Genomic DNA, 26376 nt, shown 5'->3' with positions numbered 1-26376 from the left:
CAGCTACTGGAGGATGAGGAAGTTACAGGGTTACAGACAAAAGGCGGAGGTGGGGGCACTAAGCACGATTCTGTTTCAAAGAGCCAGTACAGGCACGACAGGCCGAATGGCCTCCTTCTGTGCTGTGAGTTTTTCTGATTCTAATGTTACTTTTCTCAGATAATTTGGTGCAAAACACCACCATTAAAGGCTGTGCTTCTCGGGAGTATCTGCAAAAACCTGGACCTGCTTCACTCATACAACAGCAACCTAAAGCAAGAATTCTACAAGTGGGTACAACCGTGCGCGAGAGAGCGCCAACAACAGCCCGGCTGTTGAACTTGATCTACCGCTCCTTACACTGCTGTTCATTGCTCTGATACCGTGTCTGTTTTAACCAGGGCTCTGGGGGAATAAAAGTATTCATCTTCCTCTCGGGCCTCCTGGTTTCAGTTCCTCCTGGTTTCAGTTGATTGGAATCCCTCAATGAGATACAAGAACAACTTGTATTTGTATAGCGCCTTTAACGTAGTAAAACGTCCCAAGGTGCTTCTCAGGAGCATTATGAGACAGAAAATTTGACACCGAACCACATAAGGAGAAATTTGGACCAAAAGCTTGATCAGAGAGGTAGGTTTCACATAAGAAATAGGAGCAGGAGTAGGCTATTCAGCCCCTCAAGCCTACTTCACTATTCAATAAGATCATGGCTGATCTGCTCTTGGCCTCAACTCCACATCCATGCCTGCTCCCCATAACCCTGGGCTCCCCTGTAGTTCAAAAATCTGTCTAGCTCCGCCTTGAATATACTTAATGACCCAGCCTCCACAGCTCTCTGGGGTAGACAATTCCAAAGACTCACAACCCTCTTGAGAGAAGAAATTCCTCCTCATTTCCATCTTATACAGGCGACCCCTTATTCTGAAACGATGCCCCTTAGTTCTAGATTCCCCCACGAGGAGAAACATCCTCTCAGCATCTACCCTGTCCAGCCCCCACAGAATCTTATATGTTTCAGTAAGATCACCTCTCACTCTTCTAAACTCCAATGAGTATAGGCCCAACCTGCTCAACCTTTCTTCATAAGACAACCCCTTCATCTCAGGAATCAACCTAGTGAACCTTCTCTGAACTTCCTCCAATGCAAGTATATCCCTACTTAAATACAGTGACCAGAACTGTGCGCAGTACTCCAGGTGTGGTCTCACCACTGTCGTCTACAGTTGTAGCAGGACTTCCCTACTTTTATACTCTATCCCCCTTGCTATAAAGGCAAACATTCCATTTGCTTTCATAATTACTTGCTGTACCTGCATGCTAACTTTTTGTGTCTCATTTACGAGGACACCCAGATCCCTCTGTACTGCAGCATTTTGTAGTCACTCTTCATTTAAATAATATTTTGCTTTTCTATTCTTCCTACCAAAGTGGAATAACCTCACATTTCCCCATATTATACTCCATCTGCCAAATCTTTGCCCACTCACTTAACCTATCTATGTCCCTTTGCAGACTTGTTGCATCTTCCTCACATCTTGCTTTCCCACCTATCTTTGTATGCAGGGGTGAACGGGACATGGTGTGAGTTAGGACACGGGGCAACCGAGCTTTGGATGACCTCAAGTTTACGTAGGGTAGAATGTGGGAGGCTGGCCGGGAGTGTGTTGGAATAGTCCAATCCAGAGGTGACAAAGGCACAGGTGAGGGTTTCAGCAACGGATGAGCTGAGGCAGGGGCAGAGACGGGCGATGTTATGGAGGTGCAAATAGGCGGTCTTAGTGCTGTCGCGGATATGTGGTCGCAAGTCCTTTTCAGGGTCAAATATAACATGAAGTTTGTGAACAGTGTGGCTCAGCCTCAGACAGATGTTAGTGAGAGGGATGGAGTCAGTGGCTAGGGAACGGAGTTTGTGGCGGGGACTGAAATCAATGGCTTCGGTCTTCCCAATATTTAATTGGAGAAAATTTCTGCTCACCCAGAATTGAATGTCGGCCAAGCAGTCTGACAATGTAGAGACCGTGGAGGGGTCAAGAGAGGTGGTGGTGAGGTAGAGCTGGGTGTCGGCAGCGTACATGTCGAAACTGACGCTGTGTATTCGGATGATGTCACCAAGGGGCAGCATGTCGATGATAAATAGGAGGGGGGCAATGATAGATCCTTGGGGGACACCATTAGGTAACGTTAGGAGAGGTAAGATTGCACTGTACAGTCTCTGCGTCCTGTTACAGAATGTATGAATGAAGTTATTGGTTTGTACTTTGCCCAGCTGAGGAATCTTTCTCTTCCCCTTATGCCTTTTACACAGACATTCACTTGTGTTGGTTGTGGCTCAGTGGTAACATTCTCTTGAACCCCCAAATCTCCTCCTCCTCTCCTGAACCCCCCCAACCGTCCTCCCCTCTCCTCAAACCCCAACTCTTCTCCCCCTCTCCTCAACCCCCAAATCTCCTCCCCCTCTCCTCAACCCCAACTCTCCTCATCCCCCAACTCTCCTCCCCCTCTCTTCGTCTCCCTGTTCAGGGGGGGAATATTAAACCAAGGCACGTCTATAAGATAAAATTTACCTGCATGATGAGATAGTGTTTTAATAATGCTTTGTTTACCTGTTATATGATAAAAGTAAGTAAAATTTGTGTAAGCTGAGCTAACCATGGTATAAACGGAGAAGCAAAGCATCATGGTAAATTGAGCCATTATTATGTTAATCATTTTTGTAACTGCTGATAAAGCTTCATTTAGAACTAGAATGGCCAAGGCTAAAATATTAATCAATACGATAAAAGTATGCAGAATGTACCATTTCCTGTCATCATTTTGTAAAGCCAAGCTCAGTAAAGAATTCTGTGTGACATGGTCTGTATAATAGTTCTCAGAGAAGTGATTCCTGCTACAGAGAGGGAGGGGAGATAGAGATAACATAGAAGATCAAAGGCAGTAGGTTTTTGTAAGGCTGGAACAGCAGCAGATTCTCACAGCATTTGAATTGGAGGGAAAGGGTATAAAGTAACAGCTATTGAACTCTGGAGGCAGCGCGAACACAGAGGAAGACTGGAGGAGGACTAGTCAACAGAACATAGCAAGAGATAGCGCCGCGGTCACTCAGTGGGCTATCGTTGAGGTTTCAAGGAACAGACTGTCGACTACCGCCATGTTAAGTATTATTTCTTTGTACTAGAAGTAAACTACTTAATAAAATCTGTTGTACTTATTTACAATATATCTGTACCCAGCATGGTTTGTTGTGGTCACAGACATAAGTCTCTTCTGACAGATCGTGGCTGGCCAGGGAAAGTTAAGCCGCGGCCCCCTTCTCCCTATTCAGACGGGATTTTAAATTGAAGTTCATGTGAGGTGGATAATGTATGAGGATGCCAACATCTTGTATCCTCGCAGCCCTGCCACTGGCCAGGAGTTCAGCCATGCCCCTGCCAAGAATGGCCAGCAACGTCTCCTTCAAAGGGGTGAGGTGGAGCTAGGAATGGGAGGCGTGTCTCGTGTTTGGTACAGATTGTTGGTAGGTGAGTGAGGGTCAGGGTGGAGTCATGCATTAAGCAGTGTGTGAGGCTGATGTTGCAGTTGGTAGGAGACGGCTTTTGAAGATGCATTCACTGATTTTGACCAGTGGCCTGAGGTCATGAAGCTTCTCCGGCACTGGAGCCGTGTCGTGGAGGGCCACACTGCTGGCAGTGACAACCTCGGTGATGTGGTCCCACATCGTTCTTGCTGGAAGGCCTCCTGGCTCCTGTGGGTAGAGGACCTGTCTTGCAGTGCTGATCCCCTGAACAAAGCTGGAATGCTGCGTGCGAGACGCTGGGTGCCACTTCCCTGGCTAGCCGAGCCACTTGTGTTAGTGCTGAAGCATTTTTCCCATTGTTTCTTGGTGCGGAAGGTAATTCAGCTTTAAGAACTGAAGACCACCATTTGGGAATTCACCGCCATTTTTAACATCAATTTTCTTTTTGAAGAAGGCAGTTGAGCCGTAAGGTCTGAAAACTGCCTATTGTTACGTGATTTTCATATTGATCATTTCGGAAGGTGTTGCCCTTTTAAGAGAATGACAATGCATTGCCCTTTTAAGAAAGCCACATGTGCTTTGCAAAATCACAGCCTCGCTCCCGGAGGTTGTTCGAAGCTGCAACGCTGATTCTGGACACCACATTGGGGCCTGCCGTCGAGACCAACGCCAACTGGTCAGTGTTACACCGTGAGTTTAGCGCTAGGGTAAAAGTCATTAAACCCATAAGGTCGGTGGGATGTTAAACCGAGGCCCCGTCTCCCTGTTCAGGGGGAATGTTAAACCGAGGCCCCGTCTCCCTGTTCAGGGGGATGTTAAACTGAGGCCCCGTCTCCCTGTTCAGGGGGATGTTAAACCGAGGCCCCGTCTCCCTGTTCAGGGGGATGTTAATCCGAGGCCCCGTCTCCCTGTTCAGGGGGAATGTTAAACCGAGGCCCCGTCTCCATGTTCAGGGGGATGTTAAACCGAGGCCCCGTCTCCCTGTTCAGGGGGAATGTTAAACCGAGGCCCCGTCTCCCTGTTCAGGGGGATGTTAAACCGAGGCCCCGTCTCCATGTTCAGGGGGATGTTAAACCGAGGCCCCGTCTCCATGTTCAGGGGGATGTTAAACCGAGGCCCCGTCTCCATGTTCAGGGGGATGTTAAACCGAGGCCCCGTCTCCCTGTTCAGGGGGAATGTTAAACCGAGGCCCCGTCTCCCTGTTCAGGGGGAATGTTAAACCGAGGCCACGTCCCCTGTTCAGGGGGGATGTTAAACCGAGGCCCCGTCCCCTGTTCAGGGGGGATGTTAAACCGAGGCCCCGTCCCCTGTTCAGGGGGAATGTTAAACCGAGGCTACGTCTCCCTGTTCAGGGGGGAATGTTAAACCGAGGCCCCGTCTCCCTGTTCAGGGGGAATGTTAAATCGAGGCCCCATCTCCCTGTTCAGGGGGAATGTTAAACCGAGGCCCCGTCTCCCTGTTCAGGGGGATGTTAAACCGAGGCCCCGTCTCCCTGTTCAGGATGATGTTAAACCGAGGCCCCGTCTCCCTGTTCAGGGGAATGTTAAACCGAGGCCCCGTCTCCCTGTTCAGGGGAATGTTAAACCGAGGCCCCGTCTCCATGTTCAGGGGGGATATTAAACCGAGGCCCCATCTCCCTGTTCAGGGGGAATGTTAAACCGAGGCCCCGTCTCCCTGTTCAGGATGATGTTAAACTGAGGGCCCGTCTCCCTGTTCAGGGGAATGTTAAACCGAGGCCCCGTCTCCCTGTTCAGGGGAATGCTAAACCGAGGCCCCATCTCCCTGTTCAGGGGAATGTTAAATCGAGGCCCCGTCTCCCTGTTCAGGACGGATATTAAACCGAGGCCCCATCTCCCTGTTCAGGATGATGTTAAACCGAGGCCCCGTCCCCTGTTCAGGACGGATATTAAATCGAGGCTACGTCTCCCTGTTCAGGATGATGTTAAACCGAGGCCCCGTCTCCCTGTTCAGGGGGATGTTAAACCGAGGCCCCGTCCCCTGTTCAGGACGGATATTAAATCGAGGCTACGTCTCCCTGTTCAGGGGAATGTTAAACCGAGGTCCCGTCTCCCTGTTCAGGGGGATGTTAAACCGAGGCCCCGTCTCCCTGTTCAGGGGGAATGTTAAACCGAGGCCCCGTCTCCCTGTTCAGGGGGAATGTTAAACCGAGGCCCCGTCTCCCTGTTCAGGGGGATGTTAAACCGAGGCCCCGTCTCCCTGTTCAGGATGATGTTAAACCGAGGCCCCATCTCCCTGTTCAGGGGGGATGTTAAACCGAGGTCCCGTCTCCCTGTTCAGGGGGATGTTAAACCGAGGCCCCGTCTCCCTGTTCAGGGGGAATGTTAAACCGAGGCCCCGTCTCCCTGTTCAGGGGGAATGTTAAACCGAGGCCCCGTCTCCCTGTTCAGGGGGATGTTAAACCGAGGCCCCGACCCCTGTTCAGGACGGATATTAAATCGAGGCTACGTCTCCCTGTTCAGGATGATGTTAAACCGAGGCCCCGTCTCCCTGTTCAGGGGAATGTTAAACCGAGGTCCCGTCTCCCTGTTCAGGGGGATGTTAAACCGAGGTCCCGTCTCCCTGTTCAGGGGAATGTTAAACCGAGGTCCCGTCTCCCTGTTCAGGGGGATGTTAAACCGAGGCCCCGTCTCCCTGTTCAGGGGAATGTTAAACCGAGGCCCCGTCTCCCTGTTCAGGGGGAATGTTAAACCGAGGCTACGTCTCCCTGTTCAGGGGGAATGTTAAACCGAGGCCCCGTCTCCCTGTTCAGGGGGAATGTTAAACCGAGGCCCCGTCTCCCTGTTCAGGATGATGTTAAACCGAGGCCCCGTCTCCCTGTTCAGGATGATGTTAAACCGAGGCCCCGTCTCCCTGTTCAGGGGGAATGTTAAACCGAGGCTACGTCTCCCTGTTCAGGATGATGTTAAACCGAGGCCCCGTCTCCCTGTTCAGGATGATGTTAAACCGAGGCCCCGTCTCCCTGTTCAGGGGGAATGTTAAACCGAGGCCCCGTCCCCTGTTCAGGGGGAATGTTAAACCGAGGCCCCATCTCCCTGTTCAGGGGGAATGTTAAACCGAGGCCCCGTCTCCCTGTTCAGGATGATGTTAAACCGAGGCCCCGTCTCCCTGTTCAGGGGAATGTTAAACCGAGGCCCCGTCTCCCTGTTCAGGGGGCAGGTTAAACCGAGGCCCCGTCTCCCTGTTCAGGGGGAATGTTAAACCGAGGCCCCGTCTCCCTGTTCAGGGGGAATGTTAAACCGAGGCCCCGTCTCCCTGTTCAGGGGGAATGTTAAACCGAGTCCCCGTCCCCTGTTCAGGGGAATGTTAAACCGAGGCTACGTCTCCCTGTTCAGGGGGAATGTTAAACCGAGGCTACGTCTCCCTGTTCAGGATGATGTTAAACCGAGGCCCCGTCTCCCTGTTCAGGATGATGTTAAACCGAGGCTACGTCTCCCTGTTCAGGATGATGTTAAACCGAGGCCCCGTCTCCCTGTCCAGGATGATGTTAAACCGAGGCTACGTCTCCCTGTTCAGGATGATGTTAAACCGAGGACCAGTCTCCCTGTTCAGGGGGAATGTTAAACCGAGGCCACGTCTCCCTGTTCAGGGGATGTTAAACCTAGGCCCCATCTCCCTGTTCAGGGGGATGTTAAACCGAGGCCCCGTCTCCCTGTTCAGGGGGATGTTAAACCGAGGCCCCGTCTCCCTGTTCAGGATGATGTTAAACCGAGGCCCCGTCTCCCTGTTCAGGGGGAATGTTAAACCGAGGCTACGTCTCCCTGTTCAGGATGATGTTAAACCGAGGCCCCGTCTCCCTGTTCAGGGGGAATGTTAAACCGAGGCCCCGTCTCCCTGTTCAGGATGATGTTAAACCGAGGCCCCGTCTCCCTGTTCAGGGGAATGTTAAACCGAGGTCCCGTCTCCCTGTTCAGGGGGGAATGTTCAACTGAGGCCCCATTTCCCTGTTCAGGGGGATGTTAAACCGAGGCCCCGTCTCCCTGGTCAGGGGGATGTTAAACCGAGGCCCTGTCTCCCTGTTCAGGGGGAATGTTAAACCGAGGCCCCGTCTCCCTGTTCAGGGGGGATATTAAATCGAGGCCCCGTCTCCCTGTTCAGGATGATGTTAAACCGAGGCCCCGTCTCCCTGTTCAGGATGATATTAAATCGAGGCCCTGTCTCCCTGTTCAGGGGAATCTTAAATCAAGGCCAAATTCAGAGTACACACAGCGCTCACACTCCCGAGTTCAGAGAACACACAGAGCTCACTCTCCCGAGTTCAGGGAATACACAGCGCAAGTGCGATAATTCATAATGTTCCAGGTAACTTTGGGTTGTGTTTGTGTCCACAGGGAAGTGTCTCAGAGCACACAGTGAGAAGTTGCCTCATCGCCGAGGATTATGTCGTGGGGAAAGGAGGAAACGTTCTTCGCAATCTTCACAATCTTCACTTTCCGCATGGTGTTTGCTGAAGGTACGATTATCTGTTGTTCACAAACCTTTTATATCGCCAATCGGGAAAGTTAATTAGACACCGGCTGAACTCCTGTAACATTACACAACATTACAGAAGAGCGGGGGAATTCTCCCCTGAAGTCCTGGGCCAATATTTATGCCTCAAAGGAACATCACTAAAAACAGATTATCCGGTCGTTATCACCTTGTTGTTAGTGGGAGCTTGCTGTGCGCAATATGGCTGCCTCCTACATTTCAACAGTGATCACACTTCAAAAGTAGTCCATTGGCTGTGAGGTGCTTTGGGATATCCTAAGGTGGTGAAAGGCGCTATAGAAATGCAGGTCTTTCTCTCGTGCTTAACACAGAGTTTTACAGCACAGATACAGGCCACTCGGCCTGACTGGCCCCTGGCACTATTTATGCTCCACACGAGCCTCCTCCCGCCCAACTTCACTTCACCCTATCACCATTTCCTTCTATACCTTCCTCCCTCATGTGGCTCGCTGTGCGATTGGCCTCCTGTGTGGTATGAGCCTAGCCCACATGGGAGCAGGGATAGGAGAGTCAGCCCAAAAGTCTTGGGTTCTCCACATGTGGCCCGTGATCCTGGGGCGGGAGGCTGCACCGAGAGGCTTATGTTGCTGACCTCAGCTGAGAATTCTTAACGTGACTCAACGTGGTTCATTGTATTTCTCCCAGCAATGGGACCTCTGACCTGTTTCATTTGTGAATCGACCACCGGCGACTGTTCGCCCGCAGAAGACACCTGCCGATCCGACACCTGCCTCATCCTGACAGCCAGAGAAACTTATGGTAAGTGTTCCTCTTTTTTCTCCAACATTTTCTGTTGTTCTATCTTTCCCTCACTTTTTCTCTTTCTTTCACTCTTTTTGTCTTCCTCTGTCTTGCTCTTTTTCTCTCTATCTTTCTTTCTCTCATTCTTTCTTTCCTTCTCTTTCTTTTGGTCATTCTTTCTCACTATCTGGCATCCTATTGGTCATTCTTTCTTGCTATCTTTCTTTCTTTCTCTCTCCCTTTCTTTCCGTCTCTCTTTTTCTTTCTTCCCTATCTTCCTACTATAATGAGCAGAGTGTGTGAAATCCCAGCTCCGACCTGTGCTTGTTTTCAGACAATACGACCAGACTTCTGGTTAGTAAATCCTGTGGGTCATGCTCTGAGCCCCTATCGTTCAGCAGTGGAGTTGTGTCCATCTCCCAGACCAGCAGATGTTGTACATCTGATCTCTGCAATAGGTACATGACTGCAGGTAAGGTTACAGAGCCTGATAATCCAATTCAAATCCAATTGATTAGTTTGATAACGAGTCTGTCCCATTCAATTATAATGCAACTGAGCAAAATTTACCCTCTTTCTCGAGGATGACTTGCTTCCACATCAAAAAGCCTGACAATGATCCAAACAATCCTCTCGCAACACTATCACATAAAACATGCCCGGGGCAGGTACAGCACGGGGTTAAATACAGAATAAAGCTCCTTCTGCACTGTCCCATCAAACACTCCCAGGGCAGGTACAGCACTGGGTTAGATACAGAGTAAAGCTCCCTCTACACTGTCCCATCAAACACTCCCAGGGCAGGTACCGCACAGATTAGATACAGGGGGAAACCTTCCTTTACACTGTCCAATCAACACCCCAGGGCAGGTGCAACAAAGTTTAGATACAGAGTAAATCTCCCTCCACACTGTCCCATCAAACACTCCCAGGGCAGGGACAGCACAGGTTAGATACAGAGTAAAGCTCTTACTACACTGTCCCATTAAATACTCCCAGGGTAGGTACAACAAGGATTTAATAGAGTAAAGCTCCCTATACACTTTCCCATCAAACACTCCCAGGGCCAGTACAGCACAGGCTAGATGCAGGGGAAAACCTTCCTCTACTCTGCCCCATCAAACACCCCCAGGGCAGGTACGAGGTTGAGATACAGAGTAAAGCTCCATCTACACTGTCCCAACAAATACTCGCAGGATAGAGACAGCACGGGTTAGATACAGAGTAAAGCTCCCACTATGATATTTCCTTTGGTTCGAGAACAAGGGGATGATCAGATAATTGGAGTTGTCAAGACTGAGATCGACAGATTGTTGCTGGGTAAGGTTATCAAGGGATATAGAATTAAATATAGAATTACAGAAATTAACAGCGCAGAAGGAGGCCATTTCGGCCCATCGTGTCCGCGCCGGCCGTCAATGGGCCGCATGGCGCTTGGTCAGCAGTCCTGAAGTTTACATATAAACCTACGAACAATGAACAATGGTGGAAAGGTAAAGAGCACCCAGCCCAACCAGTCCACCGCACACAACTGCAACACCCCTTACACTGAAATATTGTACACTCCACCCCAACCGGAGCCATCAGGCCATCAGGCCGATAAATCCCCAGGGCCTGATGGACTGCATCCCAGAGTACTTAAGGAGGTGGCCTTGGAAATAGCGGATGCATTGACAGTCATTTTCCAACATTCCATAGACTCGGGATCAGTTCCTATGGAGTGGAGGGTAGCCAATGTAACCCCACTTTTTAAAAAAGGAGAGAGAATTATAGACCGGTCAGCCTGACATCGGTAGTGGGTAAAATGATGGAATCAATTATTAAGGACGTCATAGCAGCGCATTTGGAAAGAGGTGACATGATAGGTCCAAGTCAACATGGATATGTGAAAGGGAAATCATGCTTGACAAATCTTCTGGAATTTTTTGAGGATGTTTCCAGTAAAGTGGACAAAGGAGAACCAGTTGATGTGGTGTATTTGGACTTTCAGAAGGCCTTCGACAAGGTCCCACACAAGAGATTAATGTGCAAAGTTAAAGCACATGGGATTGGGGGTAGTGTGCTGACGTGGATTGAGAACTGGTTGGCAGACAGAAAGCAAAGAGTAGGAGTAAATGGGTACTTTTCAGAATGGCAGGCAGTGACTAGTGGGGTACCGCAAGGTTCTGTGCTGGGGCCCCAGCTGTTTACATTGTACATTAATGATTAAGACGAGGGGATTAAATGTAGTATCTCCAAATTTGCGGATGACACTAAGTTGGGTGGCAGTGTGAGCTGCGAGGAGGATGCTATGAGGCTGCAGAGTGACTTGGACAGGTTAGGTGAGTGTGTAAATGCATGGCAGATGAAGTATAATGTGGATAAATGTGAGGTTATCCACTTTGGTGGTAAAAACAGAGAGACAGACTATTATCTGAATGGTGACAGATTAGGAAAAGGGGAGGTGCAACGAGACCTGGGTGTCATGGTACATCAGTCATTGAAGGTTGGCATTCAGGTACAGCAGGCGGTTAAGAAAGCAAATGGCATGTTGGCCTTCATAGCGAGGGGATTTGAGTACAGGGGCAGGGAGGTGTTACTACAGTTGTACAGGGCCTTGGTGAGGCCACACCTGGAGTATTGTGTACAGTTTTGGTCTCCTAACTTGAGGAAGGACATTCTTGCTATTGAGGGAGTGCAGCGAAGGTTCACCAGACTGATTCCCGGGATGGCGGGACTGACATATCAAGAAAGACTGGATTAACTGGGCTTGTATTCACTGGAGTTCAGAAGAATGAGAGGGGATCTCATAGAAACGTTTAAAATTCTGACAGTTTTAGACAGGTTAGATGCAGGAAGAATGTTCCCAATGTTGGGGAAGTCCAGAACCAGGGGTCACAGTCTAAGGATAAGGGGTAAGCCATTTAGGACCAAGATGAGGAGAAACTTCTTCACCCAGAGAGTGGTGAACCTGTGGAATTCTCTACCACAGGAAGTTGTTGAGGCCAATTCACTAAATATATTCAAAAAGGAGTTAGATGTAGTCCTTACTACTAGGGGGATCAAGGGTTATGGCGAGAAAGCAGGAATGGGGTACTGAAGTTGCATGTTCAGCCATGAAGGCATTGAATGGCGGTGCAGGCTCGAAGGGCCGAATGGCCTACTCCTGCACCTATTTTCTATGTTTCTATGTGATCTCCGGGGAGAGACAAAAACCAGGTCAAAACCCAGGCCAATTTGGGGGGAAAAAAATCTGGAGAAATTCATCTCCGACCCATCCAGACGGGTTAAAATGGAATAGATCAGCCGTGAATTAATTGAATGGCGGAACAGGCTCGAGGGGCTGAATGGCCTCCTCCTGTAGCTATGCAGACAATCAAAGGTCATGTTGCAGAATGCAGGCTGGTTTCTAACCAAGACAATGAACTAATTCAAAAATACCCAGCCCGTGTTTCTCCTTAAGGTGAAAAGAATCTCGCTTTCTGTTTTCCATTTCAGAGCCGCCGAACACCACCCAGAATGGAATGGAATGCAGAGGGTGTTTTAACAGCTCGTCCGCTTCCTGTAGTGATAATGAACAAACAGTGAAGTGCGTTGGGTCGGAGACCCGCTGCATAAATTTCACAGGCTATCAGCACTTAGGTACGTTGAATCTTCTGCCATGGTTGTGAGACTTAAGTAATTCCACGCACCTGAGGTGTCAGCTGTGGCAGTGTGTAGCCCCCTTGCCTCTGAGTCAGTCGGTCGTGGGTTTCCATTTTATTCCAGAGACTTGAGCCCCGCAATCCAGGCCAACACAACCAGTGCAATGCTGAGGGAGCGCTGCACTGTCGGAGGGGCGGTGCTGAGGGAGCGGCGCACTGTCGGAGGGGCAGTGCTGAGGGAGCGCCGCACTGTCGGAGGGGCAGTGCTGAGGGAGCGGCGCACTGTCGGAGGGGCAGTGCTGAGGGAGCGCTGCACTGTCGGAGGGGCAGTGCTGAGGGAGCGGCGCACTGTCGGAGGGGCAGTGCTGAGGTAGCGCTGCACTGTCGGAGGAGCAGTGCTGAGGGAGCGCTGCACTATCGGAGGGGCAGTACTGAGGGAGCGCCGCAGTGTCAGAGGGGCAGTGCTGAGGGAGCACTGCACTGTCGGAGGGGCAGTGCTGAGGGAGTCCTGTCTTTCGGGATGAGACATTAAACCGCGGCCCCGTCTGCCCTCTCAGGTGAACATAAAAGATCCCATGGCCAGTATTTGAAGAAGAGCATGGGAGTTCTCCCTGGTGTCCTGCGGCCAATATTTATCCCTCGACCAACATCATTAAAACCAGATTATCTTTAAAATGCACCTTCACCTGTTCCTGTGTTGTAAAATGCATTGTGATTGCAGCAAGTGCGATACACAGGTATATAGACCAGTCGAGCACTGTCATAGTGCTGTCCCGTTAAACCACCCATCGCGTAAAGTGAGCCAATGTCGCAGACACAAACTCACCCGTTCTAACCAACTGTTGCATCAAACCCCTGGATATCTAACCTGTCTGTGTTTAGTGCCGATCGGGCCCACGTTCTTCGCCAGGGGCTGCGCCTCGGAGGATGCATGCCGACACACCTTCGCCTTTCAGCATTTCAGTATCATGGTCATTGAGCTTCCCGAGTGTTGTGCGGGATACCTCTGCAACACCAGGATTGCCGACACACAAATCGGTAAGAGCGGAGCATGACAGTTCAACGCCATAACGTGAGAGAGAGAAAGGGAGTGAGAGATAAAGAAAGAGAGAAAGAAAGAAGCTAATGGAAGAAGGGAAGAAAGAGAGAGAAAGAAAGAAAGAAAGAAAGAAAGAAAGAAAGAAAGAAAGAAAGAAAGAAAGAAAGAACAAAAGGAAGGAAGGAAAGGAAGGAAGGAAAGGGAAAGAAAAAAAGATAGAAAGTAGAGAAAGAAAGAAATGAAGGATGAAAGAAAGAAAGAAAGAAAGAAAGAAAGAAAGAAAGAAAAAGAAAGAAAGAAAGAAAGAAAGAAAGAAAGAAAGAAAGAAAGAAAGAAAGAAAGAAAGAAAGAAAGAAAGAAAGAAAGAAAGAAAGAAAGAAAGAAAGAAAGAAAGAAAGAAAGAAAGAAAGAAAGAAAGATGGAAAGAAAGAAATAGATGAAAGAAATAATGTAGAAATTTAATGTTAAATCAACTGAAACATCAGTTTCCACTGGCAGGAAGGTCGGTAACCAGATCATTGACAATAGAACCAGAGGGGAGAGGAGGAGTATTTTTTTTTTAAACAGTGAGTTGTTGCAATCTGGAATGCAATGCCGGAAAGGGTGGTGGAAGCAGATTCAATGGGATCTTTCAAAAGGTGAATTGGATAAATACTTGAAGGGAAAATTTGTCAGGGCTATGGGGAAAGTGAGGGGTGGGGTGGAAGCAGGGGGGAGGAGAGTGAGACTAACTGAAAAGCTCTTTCAGTTCGTCGGCACAGGTACGATGGGCCGAATGGCCTCCTTCTATGCTGTAGATTTTCTGATTCTAACACGGCCTACAAATTTGCGTGACCTAGGCTTATGATTGGAAAAGTTCTATACCAGATGGTAAATGTACTGGATTGAATCTCAGGAAGATTATTAAGTCAGGAGCGTGGAATGTGTAGTCTTTGGTTTAATGATCTCTTCATTTCTCTTCTCTGCCTCTGGATTTGGTGAATTGGATTGACGCCAGTGACCAGCAAGATCGTTTGCAAGGGTAGGATTCACATCCCATGTTATTCCAGAATAAATACACCAAAAGACCAACGCCTGCAATCTGTGGACCTGTAACAGCTCTCGTCCTGTTCCTATACATGAGGCAAGGGGTTGTATGTCCTCCAGTTCCTATAACAGGTTCGATGGGCTGAACAGACTCCTCCTATTCCTCTCTAACAGGCTTGAGGAGCTAAATGGCCTCCTCCTGTTCCTCTGCAAGAAGCCCTAGAAGCTGAACGGCCTCCTTCTAAAAATGTAAGAATTAGGAGCAGGAGTAGGCCATACTGCCCCTCGAGCCAGCTCCGCTATTTGATAAACTCATGGGACGATCTTCAACCTCGACTCCACCTTCCCACCCAATTCCCACCCTCGATTCCTCATGAGTCCAAAAATCTATCTGTCTCAGCTTTTAATATACTCAATGACTTAAGTCGACTCCGAAATTACAGTCAATTACATCGGTATGAGGGGTGAGCTGGCTAAGGTAAACTGGGAAATTAGATTAAAAGGTATCATGATAGTTAAGCAGTGGCAAACATTTAAAGAAATATTTCAAAATTTTCAGCCAATATATATTCCATTGACAAATAAAAATTCCGCGGGAAAAGTAATCCATCTGTGGCTAACTAAAGAAGTTAAGGATAGTATTAAATTAAACGAAGAGGCTTATAATGGTGCAAAGAATAGTATTAGTAAGCCTGATTGGGAGAGCTTCGGAAACCAGCAAAGGATGACCAAAAAATAGATAAAAAGGGCGAAAATAGAATATGAGAGTAAACTTGCAAGATATATAAAAACAGAGTGTAAAAAGTTCTGCAAGTGTGTAAAAAGGAAGAGAGTAGCAAAAGGAAACATTGGTCCCTTAGAGGCTGAGACAGGAGAAATTATTATGGGGAATAAGGAAATTGCAGAGACTTTAAACAAATATTTTGCATCTATCTTCACAGTAGAAGACACAAAAAGCATACCAAAAATAGTGACGAACCAAGGGATTAATAAGAGTGAGGGACTTAAAGTAATTAATATTAGTAGAGAAACTAATGGGACTAAAAGCGGACAAATCCCAATTGATTGTGATCTTCCAAAATTCCCTAGATTCTAGAATGGTCCCAGTGGATTGGAAGGTAGCAAATATAGTCCCGCTATTCAAGAAAAGAGGGAGAGAGGAAACAGGGAACTGCATGCCAGTTAGCCTGACATCAATAGTCGAGAAAATTCTGGAATCCATTATTAAGGAAGTGGTAACGGGGCACCGAGAAAATCATAATATGATTAGGCAGAATCAAAATGGTTTTATTCAATCCTGAGGGGGGATTGACAGGGGAGATGCTGAGAGGTTGTTTACCCTGGCTGTAGAGTCTAGAACAATGGGGCATAGTCTCAGGAAAAGGTGAAAAGACTGAGATGAGGAGGAAATTCTTCACTCAGGGATGGTGAATCTTTGGAATTCTCGACCCAAAGGCTGCAGATGCTGAATTGTTGAGTATAACAACATTATTAGAATTCTTTGAGGATGTAACTAGCAGGTTAGATAAAGAGAAAGTAGTGGACATAGTATATTTAGATTTCCAAAAGGTATTCAATAAGGTGCCACATAAAAGGCTGTTATGCAAGATAAGGGCTCATGGGATTGGGGGCAATGTATTAGCAGAGATAAAAGATTGGTTAACGGACAGAAAACAGAGAGTAGGGATAAAGGGGTCATTTTCAGATTGGCAGGCTGTTACTAGTGGGGTGCCACAAGGATCAGTGCTTGGGCCTCAACCATTTACAATCAATGTTCTTAACTTAGATGAAGGGACCGAGTGCAATGTATCCACGTTTGCTGATGATACAAAGCTAGGTGGGAAAGTAAGCTGTGAGGAGGACGCAAAGATCCTGCAAAAGGATCTAGACAGGGCAAGAAGCTAGCAGATGGAGTACAATGTGGGGAAATGTGAGGTTATTCACTGTGGTAGAAAAACAGAATATTCTGAAAATGTTGAGGAATTATTAAATATTGGTGTTCAGAGAGATTTAGGTGTCAACATACAAGAAATGCCGTGAATTAGCATGCAGGTACAGCAAGCAATTAGGAAGGCAAATGGCATGTTGGCCTTTATTGCAAGGGGGTTGGAGTACAAGAGTAAGGATGTCTTGCTATAATTGTACAGGGCCTGTGCAGTTTTGGTCTCCCTATATGAGGAAGATACAATAAAGGTTCACTACATTGATCTCTGGGAGGGGGGGGATGTCCTATGAGGACAGATTGAGTAGATTGGGCCTATTCTCCCTGGAGTTTAGAAGAATGAGAGGTGATCTAATTGAAACATATAAGACCCTGAGGGGGGACTGACAGGTCAGATGCTGAGAGGTTATTTCCCCTGGCTGTAGAGTCTAGAACAATGGGGCATAGTCTCAGGAAAAGGGCCATTTAAGACTGAGATGAGGAGGAAGTTCTTCACTTTGGGGGATTGTGAATCTTTGGAATTCTCTACCCAAAGGCTGTAGATGCTGAATCATTGAGTATATTTGGTGAATCAAGAGATATGGAGATCAGACGGGAAAGTGGAATTGAGGTAGATCAGCTGTGAACTTATTGAATGGTAGAGTAGCCTCGAGGAGCTGAATGGCCACTTCCTGTTCCTATGTAACAGGCCCGAGGGGCTGAACAGCCTCCTCCTGTTCCTATAAACAGGCTCAACGGGGCTGAACGGCCTCCTCCTGTTTGTAACAGGCTTGAGGGGCTGAATAGTCTCCTCCTGTTCCTATGTAAGAGGCTCGAGGGGCTGAACAGTCTACTCTTCTACTAGTATAACAGGCTGAACGGCTTCCTCCTGTTCCTATGTAATAGGCCCAACGGGGCTGAACGGCCTCCTCCCGTTTGTAACAGGCTTGAGGGGCTGAATGGTCTCCTTCTGTTCCTATGTAACAGGCTCGAGGGGCTGAACAGTCTACTCTTGTACCAGTGTAACAGGCTCGAGGGGCTGAACGGTCTCCTCCTGTTCCTATGTAAGAGACCCAAGGGGTTGAATGGGCCTCCTCCTGTTCCTGTGTAACAGGCTCGAGGGGCTGAACGGCCTCCTCCTGTTCCTATGTAAGAGACCCAAGGGGTTGAATGGGCCTCCTCCTGTTCCTGTGTAACAGGCTCGAGGGGCTGAACAGCCTCCTCCTGTTCCTGTGTAACAGGCTAGAGGGGCTGAACAGCCTCCTCCTGTTCCTGTGTAACAGGCTCAAGGGGATAAACGGCCTCCTCCTGTTCCTGTGTAACAGGCCCGAGGGGCTGAATGGTCTCCTGTTCCTATGTTCCTGCTTAAAAGGGAATGGATCAGATTGCAGAGAGGACAGTGCGTGGCCTACATTGAGCTCAGCACTGCAGAATGGGGCAGCCCAGCTCTGGTCAGTATTATTGCTTTTTAATCGCCATTCTTATTTCTCCTGCAGAAAACGCTAGATGTATCTTTGGAATAGTAATTGGAGTCCTAGGTGGAGTCCTGATATTGTTGAATATATATTGGTTTTTCTGCCAAAGGAAAAGTGGTCAGTATGACGGACTTCAACTTGCAATCATGAAATTATACAGCTCAGAATGAGGCCACTTGTCCCATCATGCCTGTGCCGGCCCTTTTAAAAGAGTATATCCAATTAGTCCCTCTCCCACCCTCCCCCGCCCCCCGATCTGCAAATTTATCCATTTCAAGAACATATAAAATTACCTGTTCTCCAAGTGTAGTCTGACCAGGACTCCCTATCTCTGTAACCTCCTCCAGCCCCTCCAAGATCTTGACGCTCCTCCAATTCTGGCAATTTGCAAATTCCCCGATTTCCATCCGACCACCACTGGCAGGCCGTGCCTTTAGCTGCCTGCGCACCGAGTTCTGGAATTCCCTCCCGAAACCTCTCCGCCACTCTCTCCTCCTTTAAGAGGCTCCTTCAAACTTACCTCTTCGACCAAGCTTTAGGACACCTGTCCTAATATCTCCTTATGTGGTTCAGTGTCAAATTTCTGTCCTCATCCTGTTCCTATGTAAAAGGCTCGAGAGGCTGAATGAACATAAGAACATAAGAATTAGGAACAGGAGTAGGCCATCTAGCCCCTCGAGCCTGCTCCGCCATTCAACAAGATCATGGCTGATCTGGCCGTGGACTCAGCTCCACTTACCCGCCCGCTCCCCGTAACCCTTAATTCCCTTATTGGTTAAAAATCTATCTATCTGTGACTTGAATACATTCAATGAGCTAGCCTCAACTGCTTCCTTGGGCAGAGAATTCCACAGATTCCCAACCCTCTGGGAGAAGAAATTCCTTCTCAACTCGGTTTTAAATTGGCTCCGCCGTATTTTGAGGCTGTGCCCCCTAGTTCTAGTCTCCCCGACCAGTGGAAACAACCTCTCTGCCTCTATCTTGTCTATCTCTTTCATTATTTTAAATGTTTCTATAAGATCACCCCTCATCCTTCTGAACTCCAACGAGTAAAGACCCAGTCTACTCAATCTATCATCATAAGGTAACCCCCTCATCTCCGGAATCAGCCTAGTGAATCGTCTCTGTACCCCCTCCAAAGCCAGTATATCCTTCCTTAAGTAAGGTGACCAAAACTGCACGCAGTACTCCAGGTGCGGCCTCGCCAATACCATGTACAGTTTCAGCAGGACCTCCCTGCTTTTGTACTCCATCCCTCTCGCAATGAAGGCCAACATTCCATTCGCCTTCCTGATTACCTGCTGCACCTGCAAACTAACTTTTTGGGATTCATGCACAAGGATCTCAAAAGAGTTTCACTCAAAAGAGTTTCATGCACAAGGACATCATCACGCCCGGCAACCAAATTTTAATTTGATTTTACGTTTTAAAGTTTAATTTGTTTTAATTGCCGGTGTTTTTAGTGTCCCCTTCCCTTTTAGAGGGGGCACCGGAAAAATTGTGATTTTAGTGCCCAAAAAAAAACCAAAATAAAGAAAAACACAAAAAAAAAAACTAAAAAAAGGAAAAAAAGGGCCTTGTAAATGTCTGGTGTGTCACCCAGGTCGGGTGGCACAGTTTAATGTTTATGTTTTGCAGGTAGACTCTAAAAGAGTTTCATGCACAAGGAGTGCCAAAAAAAAAAACACACAAAAAAAAAAGGAAAAAAAAGGGCCTTGTAAATGTCTGGTGTGTCACCCAGGTAGGGTGGCACGGTTTAATGTCTTTTGTTTTTACAGATAAACTCCAAAAAGAGTTTCATGCACAAGGACCCCCAGGTCCCTCTGCACCTCAGCATGTTGTAATTTCTCCCCATTCAAATAATATTCCCTTTTACTGTTTTTTTTTCCCAAGGTGGATGACCTCACATTTTCCGACATTGTATTCCATCTGCCAAACCTTAGCCCATTCGCTTAACTGATCTAAATCTCTTTGCAGCCTCTCTGTGTCCTCTACACAACCCGCTTTCCCACTAATCTTTGTGTCATCTGCAAATTTTGTTACACTACACTCTGTCCCCTCTTCCAGGTCATCTATGTATATTGTAAACAGTTGTGGTCCCAGCACCGATCCCTGTGGCACACCACTAACCACCGATTTCCAACCCGAAAAGGACCCATTTATCCCGACTCTCTGCTTTCTGTTAGCCAGCCAATTCTCGATCCATGCTAATACATTTCCTCTGACTCCGCGTACCTTTATCTTCTGCAGTAACCTTTTGTGTGGCACCTTATCGAATGCCTTTTGGAAATCTAAATACACCACATCCATCGGTACACCTCTATCCACCATGCTCGTTATATCCTCAAAGAATTCCAGTAAATTAGTTAAACATGATTTCCCCTTCATGAATCCATGTTGTGTCTGCTTGATTGCACTATTCCTATCTCGATGTCCCGCTATTTCTTCCTTAATGATAGCTTCAAGCATTTTCCCCACTACAGATGTTAAACTCACCGGCCTATTGAGCCCCCTGGGCTCCCCCTGTTCCTACGTAATGTGTTGGATTGAATCCCAGGAAGATTATTAAATTAGGAGCATGCAATGTCTAGTCTTTGGTTTAATGATCTCTTCATTTCTCCTCTCATCCCTGGATTTGCTGAATCAGGAGCCATATCGACAAGCCCAGAGATGCTAGCGACTAGTAGTGGAAGGCTGGCCATTAGCGACGGTAGGAATTCACCTCTCGTGTATTACCCAGAACATATACACCAAACGGCCAACGACTGCAATCTGTGGACCTGTAATAGGCCGCCTCCTGTTTCTAAACAGGCTCAAGGGACTGAATGGGCCTCCTCCTGTTCCTGTGTAACAGGCTCGAGTGGCTGAATGGCCTCCTCCTGTTCCTATGATGCAGGCTCGTGGGGCTGAATAGCCGCCTCCTGTTCCTATGTAATGTGTTGAATCCCAGGAAGATTATTATGTCAGGAACATGGAATGTATAGATTTTGGTTTAACGATCTCTTCATTTCTCCTCCCTTCCCCTGGATTTGGTGAATCAGGAGCCACATCAAAAGACCCAGTGACGCCATCAACTTCTAGCAGATGGCTGCACGAAAGCGATGGTAGGAATTAAAATCTCATGTTATTCCCAGAACAAATACACCAAACGCCCAACGACTACGATCTGTGAACCTGTAAGAGGCCTCCTCCTGTTCCTATATAGAGCAGGTTCGAGGTGCTGAATGCCCTTCTCCTGTTCCTATACAAGCGGCTCGAGGGCTGAACGGGCTTCTCCTTTTTAACAGGAGCGAGGGGCAACATATCCACCTCCTGTTCCGATAACAGGTCCGATGGGCTGAACAGACTCCTCCTGTTCCTATGTAACAGGCTCAAGGGGCCTCCTCCTGTTCCTGTGTAACAGGCTCAAGGGGCTGAATGGGCCTCCTGTTCTTGTGTAACAGGCTCGATGGGCAGTATGTCCTCCTCCTGTTCCAATAACAGGGCTGATGGGCTGAATGGGCCCCATCCTGTTCCTATGTAACAGGCTCGAGGGCTGAACGGGCCTATGTAACAGACTCGATGGGCAGTATGTCCTCCTCCTGTTCCAATAACAGGGCTGATGGGCTGAACGGGCCACCTTCAGTTCCTGTGTAACAGGCTCGAGGGGCTGAATGGGCTCCTCCTGTTGCTATGTAACGTGTTAGATTGAATCCATGGAAGATTATTAAGTCAGGAGATTGACTGTCTAGTCTTTGGTTTAATGATCTCTTCATTTCTCCTCTCTTCCCCTGGATTTGGTGACTCAGGAGCATCGAGGTACCCGGTGACGGCAGAGACTGGTGACAGATGGCTGATCGATAGCGAAGGTAGGAATTCACATCTTGTATTATTCCCCATCCAAATAAACCAAATGCCCAACAAATGTGATCTGTGGACCTGCTACAGGCCTCCTCCTGTTCTTATACAGGATGGACCTCCTGTTCCTATCTAAAGCAGGTTTGAGGTGCTGAATGACCCTTCTCTTACTATACAAGTGGCTCGAGGGGCTGAATGGGCTCCTCCTGATCCATTTTAACAGGGGTGAAGGGCTGTATAACCTCCTACTGTTCCTGTAAAGGTCCGATGGGCTGTATGGCCTCCTGTTCTTCTGTTACAGGCGTGAGGGGCTGAATGGGCCTCCTATGTAATGTGTTGGATTGAATCCCAGGAAGATTATTAAGTCAGGATTGTGGAATGTGTAGTCTTTGGTTTAATGATCTCTTCATTTCTCCTCTCCTCCCCTGGATTTTGTGAATCAGGAATCATATCAATGAGCCGAGAGACGCCAGCGACTAAGACTGGAAGGCTGGCCGATAGCAAGGGTAGGAATTCACCTCTCATGTATTTCCCAGAACAAATATACCAAACGCCCAATGACTAGGATCTGTGGACCTGTAGCAGGCCTCCTCCTGTTTCTACATAACAGGCTCAAGGGGCTGAATGGGCCTCTCCTGTTCCTGTGTAACAGGCTCAAGGGGCTGAATGGCCCTCCTTCTGTTTCTACATAACAGGCTCAAGGGGCTGAATGGGCCTCTCCTGTTCCTGTGTAACAGGCTCAAGGGGCTGAATGGGCCTCTCCTGTTCCTGTGTAACAGGCTCAAGGGGCTGAATGGGCCTCTCCTGTTCCTGTGTAACAGGCTCAAGGGGCTGAATGGGCCTCTCCTGTTCCTGTGTAACAGGCTCAAGGGGCTGAATGGGCCTCTCCTGTTCCTGTGTAACAGGCTCGAGGGGCTTAATGGGCCTCCTCCTGTTCCCATGTAACATGTTGGATTGAATCCCAGGAAGATTATTAAGTCAGGAGCATGCAATGTCTAGTTTTTGGTTTTATCATCTCTTCATTTCTCCTCTCATCCCTGGATTTGCTGAATCAGGAGCCATATCGACAAGCCCAGAGACGCTAGCGACTAGTAGTGGAAGGCTGGCCATTAGCGACGGTAGGAATTCACCTCTGGTGTATTTCCCAGAATATATACACCAAACGGCCAACGACTGCAATCTGCGGACCTGTAATAGGCCGCCTCCTCTTCCTACACAAGCAGCTCGAAGGGGTGAATGGGCCCTTCATGTTCCTTTTTAACATGGACGAGGGGCTGTATGGCCTCCTACTGTTTCTTTAACAGGTCCGATTGGCTGAACAGACTCCTCCTGTTCCTCTGTAACAGGCTTGAGGGTCTGATAGGAACAGGATGGGACCCATTGTACCGGGCATGAGGGGAAAATTGCCACCTACTGTTCCTATGCAACAGGACTGAGAGGCTGAATGGCCATCACCTCTTATTTAGCAGGTTCGAGTGACTGAACGCCTTCCTCCTATTCCTGTGTAACAGGTTTGAGAAGCTGAATGGGCTCCTCCTGTTGCTATGCAATAGGCTCGAGGGCTGAATGGCCTCCTCCTGTTCCTATGATGCAGTCTTGAGGGGCTGAATGGCCTCTTCCTGTTCCTGTGTAACTGGCTCGAGGGGCTGCCAGTGCCCTGCATCTGTTTAAATTTACAAATCATGGAATGGTCACAGCACAGAAGGCGGCCATTCAGCTCATCAAGCCCATGCTAGCTCTCTGAAAGAGCACTTCAACAAGTCCCACTCCCCCACCCTTTCCCCATAGTCCTGCAAAAAAATTTCCTTCAGGTACTTAACAATTCTCTTTTGAAAGCCACGATTTAATCTGCCTCCACCGCCCTTTCAGGCAGCACATTCCAGATCCTAACTGTGTAAACCTAATTTTTCCTCGTGTCACCTCTGGATTGTCTGCCAATCACCTTAAAAGTCCTCTGGTTCTCAACCCTTCCACCAATGGGAACAGTTTTGCTGTATCGACTCTGTCTGAATCCCTCATGATTTTGAACATCTCGATCAAATCTCCTCTGATCCTTCTCTGCACTAAGGAGAACAACCCCAGCTTCTCCAGACCATCCACTAAAGTCCCCTCATCCCTGGAATTATTCTCATAAATCTCCTCTGCAACTTCTCTAAGGCCTTCACATCTTTCTCAAAGTGCGATGCCCAGAATCGGACTCATTACTCCAGTTGGGGCCGAACCTGCGTTTTACTGGTTGGGAGGACATCTGCTGCGCAGTTCGCAATTTCCATCATCATCATAGGCAGTCCCTCGGAATCGAGGAAGACTTGCTTCCTCTCTAAAAGTGAGTCCTTAGGTGGCTGAACAGTCCAATATGAGAACCACAGTCCCTGTCACAGGTGGGACAGATAGTCGTTGAGAGAAAGGGAGGGTGGGACTGGTTTGTTGCACACTCTTTCTGCTGCCTGCGCTTGATTTCTGCACGCTCTCGGTGATGAGACTTGAGGTGCTCAGCGCCCTCCCGGATGCACTTTCTCCACTTAGGGCGGTCTTTGGCCAGGGACTCCCAGGTGTCGGTGGGGATGTTGCACTTTATCAGGGAGGCTTTGAGGGAGTCCTTGTAATGTTTCCTCTGCCCATCTTTGGCTTGCTTACCGTGAAGGAGTTCAGAGTAGAGCGCTTGCTTTGGGAGCCTCGTGTCTGACATGCGAACAATGTGGCCTGCCCAGCGGAGCTGATCAAGTGTGGTCAGTGCTTCAATGCTGGGGATGTTGGCCTGGTCGAGGACACTAACGTTGGTGCGTCTGTCCTCCCAGGGGATTTGTAGGATCTTGGAGACATCGTTGGTGGTATTTCTCCAGCGACTTGAGGTGTCTTCTGTATATGGTCCAAGTCTCTGAGCCGTACAGGAGGGCGGGTATTACTACAGTCCTGCTGACCATGAGCTTGTTGGTGGATATGAGGGCCTGGTCTTTTGATCAGTGGCCGAAGGTTGCGCTGGCGCACTGGAGGCGATGTTGAATCTCGTCGTCAATGTCTGCTCTTGTTGATAAGAGGCTCCTGCGTATGGGAAATGGTCTATGTTGTCTAGGGCCGCGCCTTGGATCTTGATGACTGGGGGAGGGGGCACGGGAGAGTGCTGTACGGCGAGGACAGGCTGGTGGAGGACCTTTGTCTTGCGGATATTTAGCGTAAGGCCTATGCTTTTATACGCCTCAGTAAATACGATGACTATGACTTGGAGTTCAGCCTCTGTATGTGCGCAGACGCAGGTATCGCTCGTAGAGTAGCTGTTGACGGTTTCAGTTAATCGCAGCTTGCACTATTTGTTTTACGAGAACAGCAGGTAAAAGTTTGCTGTTCATTCTGGATCGAAAAGTGGTTCCACTTATTCACGGTTGTTTGCTTTTCATCCTCAGATGTGGTCACCGATGGAAATCATGACAATAGATTGATAACTGTATCTTCATCATAATCGGGTACTTTAGCCGGAAGGAGCAGTCCCAACACCTGAGTAATTTTGTCTGTTCCTGTTATTGGTAATTTTTTCAGTTGTTTTTGGACAGCTGCCGAATAAACATTTCTGACAATACAGAGCCTCTGAAGTGTCGCCTTGTCCAAATCTCCACTGGTGGAAATAAACTTTAGCTTTTAACGCCACGCTTGCTCTCAAGTCCTCCCCAGCCTCGCCTTGTCCACGGCTCCCGGCCTCATCCCCCGCTCCCGAGTCCTGGCCCACCAAGAAGTGAGTTCTCATGAGAAATCGCAAATCGGCATGACACCGCGACAGTTGGCAAATGTTCCACAGACAAAATGCCCCGAGACAAATTTGCAGACTGCACGACTGTAAGTCAAGTTGATTTTTAAAAATCCATTCCTGGGATGTGGGCATTGCTGGTTATTTCGGCATTTACTTCCCATCTCTCACTGACATGGAGATGGTGGTGGTGAATACATGTGTCAGGTGTTCCATCAAAGTTAATCCGAACATCTCGGGGTCATTATCCAACTAGGATATGCTAATACTAGACATTAGTCGGGACAATGGGGGCATCGGATGACACAGACACCTCTGGGACATCCCACGTGAGGTGTTAATAGCAGATTGGCCAGAATATAAGGCAGCAAACGGGATATTTTCCTTTATTAACCGAGGCGTAGAATATAAGAGCAGGGAGGTTATGCTTGAACTGTACAAAACACTAATTTGGCCACAAGTAGATTACTGTATACAGTTCTGGTCACCACATTACAGGAAATATATGATTGCACGAGAGAGTGTACAGGAGGAGAGTTATAAGGATGTTGCCAGGACTGGAAAATTTATAGCAATGAGGAAAGATTGGATAGGCTGGGGTTGTTTTCTTTGGAACAGAGGAGGCTGAGGGGAGACTTGATTGAGGTGTATAAAATTATAATTGGCCTAGATAGAGTGGATAGCCTTAGCAGAGAGGTCAATAACCAGAGGGCATAGATATAAAGTAATTGGTAAACGTTTAGAGGTGGGTTTATTCACCCAGAGGGTGATGGGGGTCTGGAACTCACTGCCTGAAAGGGTGGTAGAGGCAGAAACCCTCCTCACATTTAAAAAGTACTTGGCTATGCACTTGAAGGGTGTAACATAGTGGGCTACCACCGAGGGCTCATTTTTCCCCAGTGATTTGCGCCATTTTTTTGGCGCACGCCGCTTTTCTTGGCCTAAATTAAAAAATCCAAGCTTCCCCAGTCTT

At 48.1% G+C, this 26376-nt stretch overlaps 1 protein-coding gene across 8 annotated transcripts; it reads left to right on the top strand.

Annotated features, from left to right (window-relative positions):
• Window positions 1–4068: 4068 nt before the first annotated feature.
• Window positions 4069–25238, top strand: LOC139240377 (phospholipase A2 inhibitor and Ly6/PLAUR domain-containing protein-like). 8 transcript variants are annotated; one of them, XM_070868855.1, is made up of 13 exons: window positions 4069–4169; window positions 7843–7964; window positions 8648–8761; window positions 9078–9215; window positions 12221–12364; window positions 13249–13404; window positions 14403–14426; window positions 17849–17944; window positions 20475–20537; window positions 20869–20931; window positions 21616–21675; window positions 22108–22170; window positions 25066–25238. In XM_070868855.1, the coding sequence occupies exons 2-13, from the start codon at window positions 7892–7894 to the stop codon at window positions 25119–25121; spliced, it is 1050 nt and encodes a 349-aa protein (XP_070724956.1). In that variant the 5' UTR covers window positions 4069–4169; window positions 7843–7891; the 3' UTR covers window positions 25122–25238. The 8 variants fall into 8 exon arrangements, with proteins under 8 accessions (XP_070724956.1, XP_070724957.1, XP_070724958.1 ...); XM_070868856.1 differs by having other exon boundaries at window positions 4069–4183; XM_070868857.1 differs by lacking the exon at window positions 14403–14426.
• The last annotated feature ends 1138 nt before the right edge of the window (window positions 25239–26376 follow it).

Source organism: Pristiophorus japonicus, chromosome 31 (genome assembly GCF_044704955.1).
Source record: "Pristiophorus japonicus isolate sPriJap1 chromosome 31, sPriJap1.hap1, whole genome shotgun sequence".
Taxonomy (NCBI): Eukaryota; Metazoa; Chordata; class Chondrichthyes; family Pristiophoridae; genus Pristiophorus; species Pristiophorus japonicus.
The sequence above is the reverse complement of the archived record's forward strand: the minus strand, read 5'-3'. Positions and strand labels throughout refer to the sequence as shown.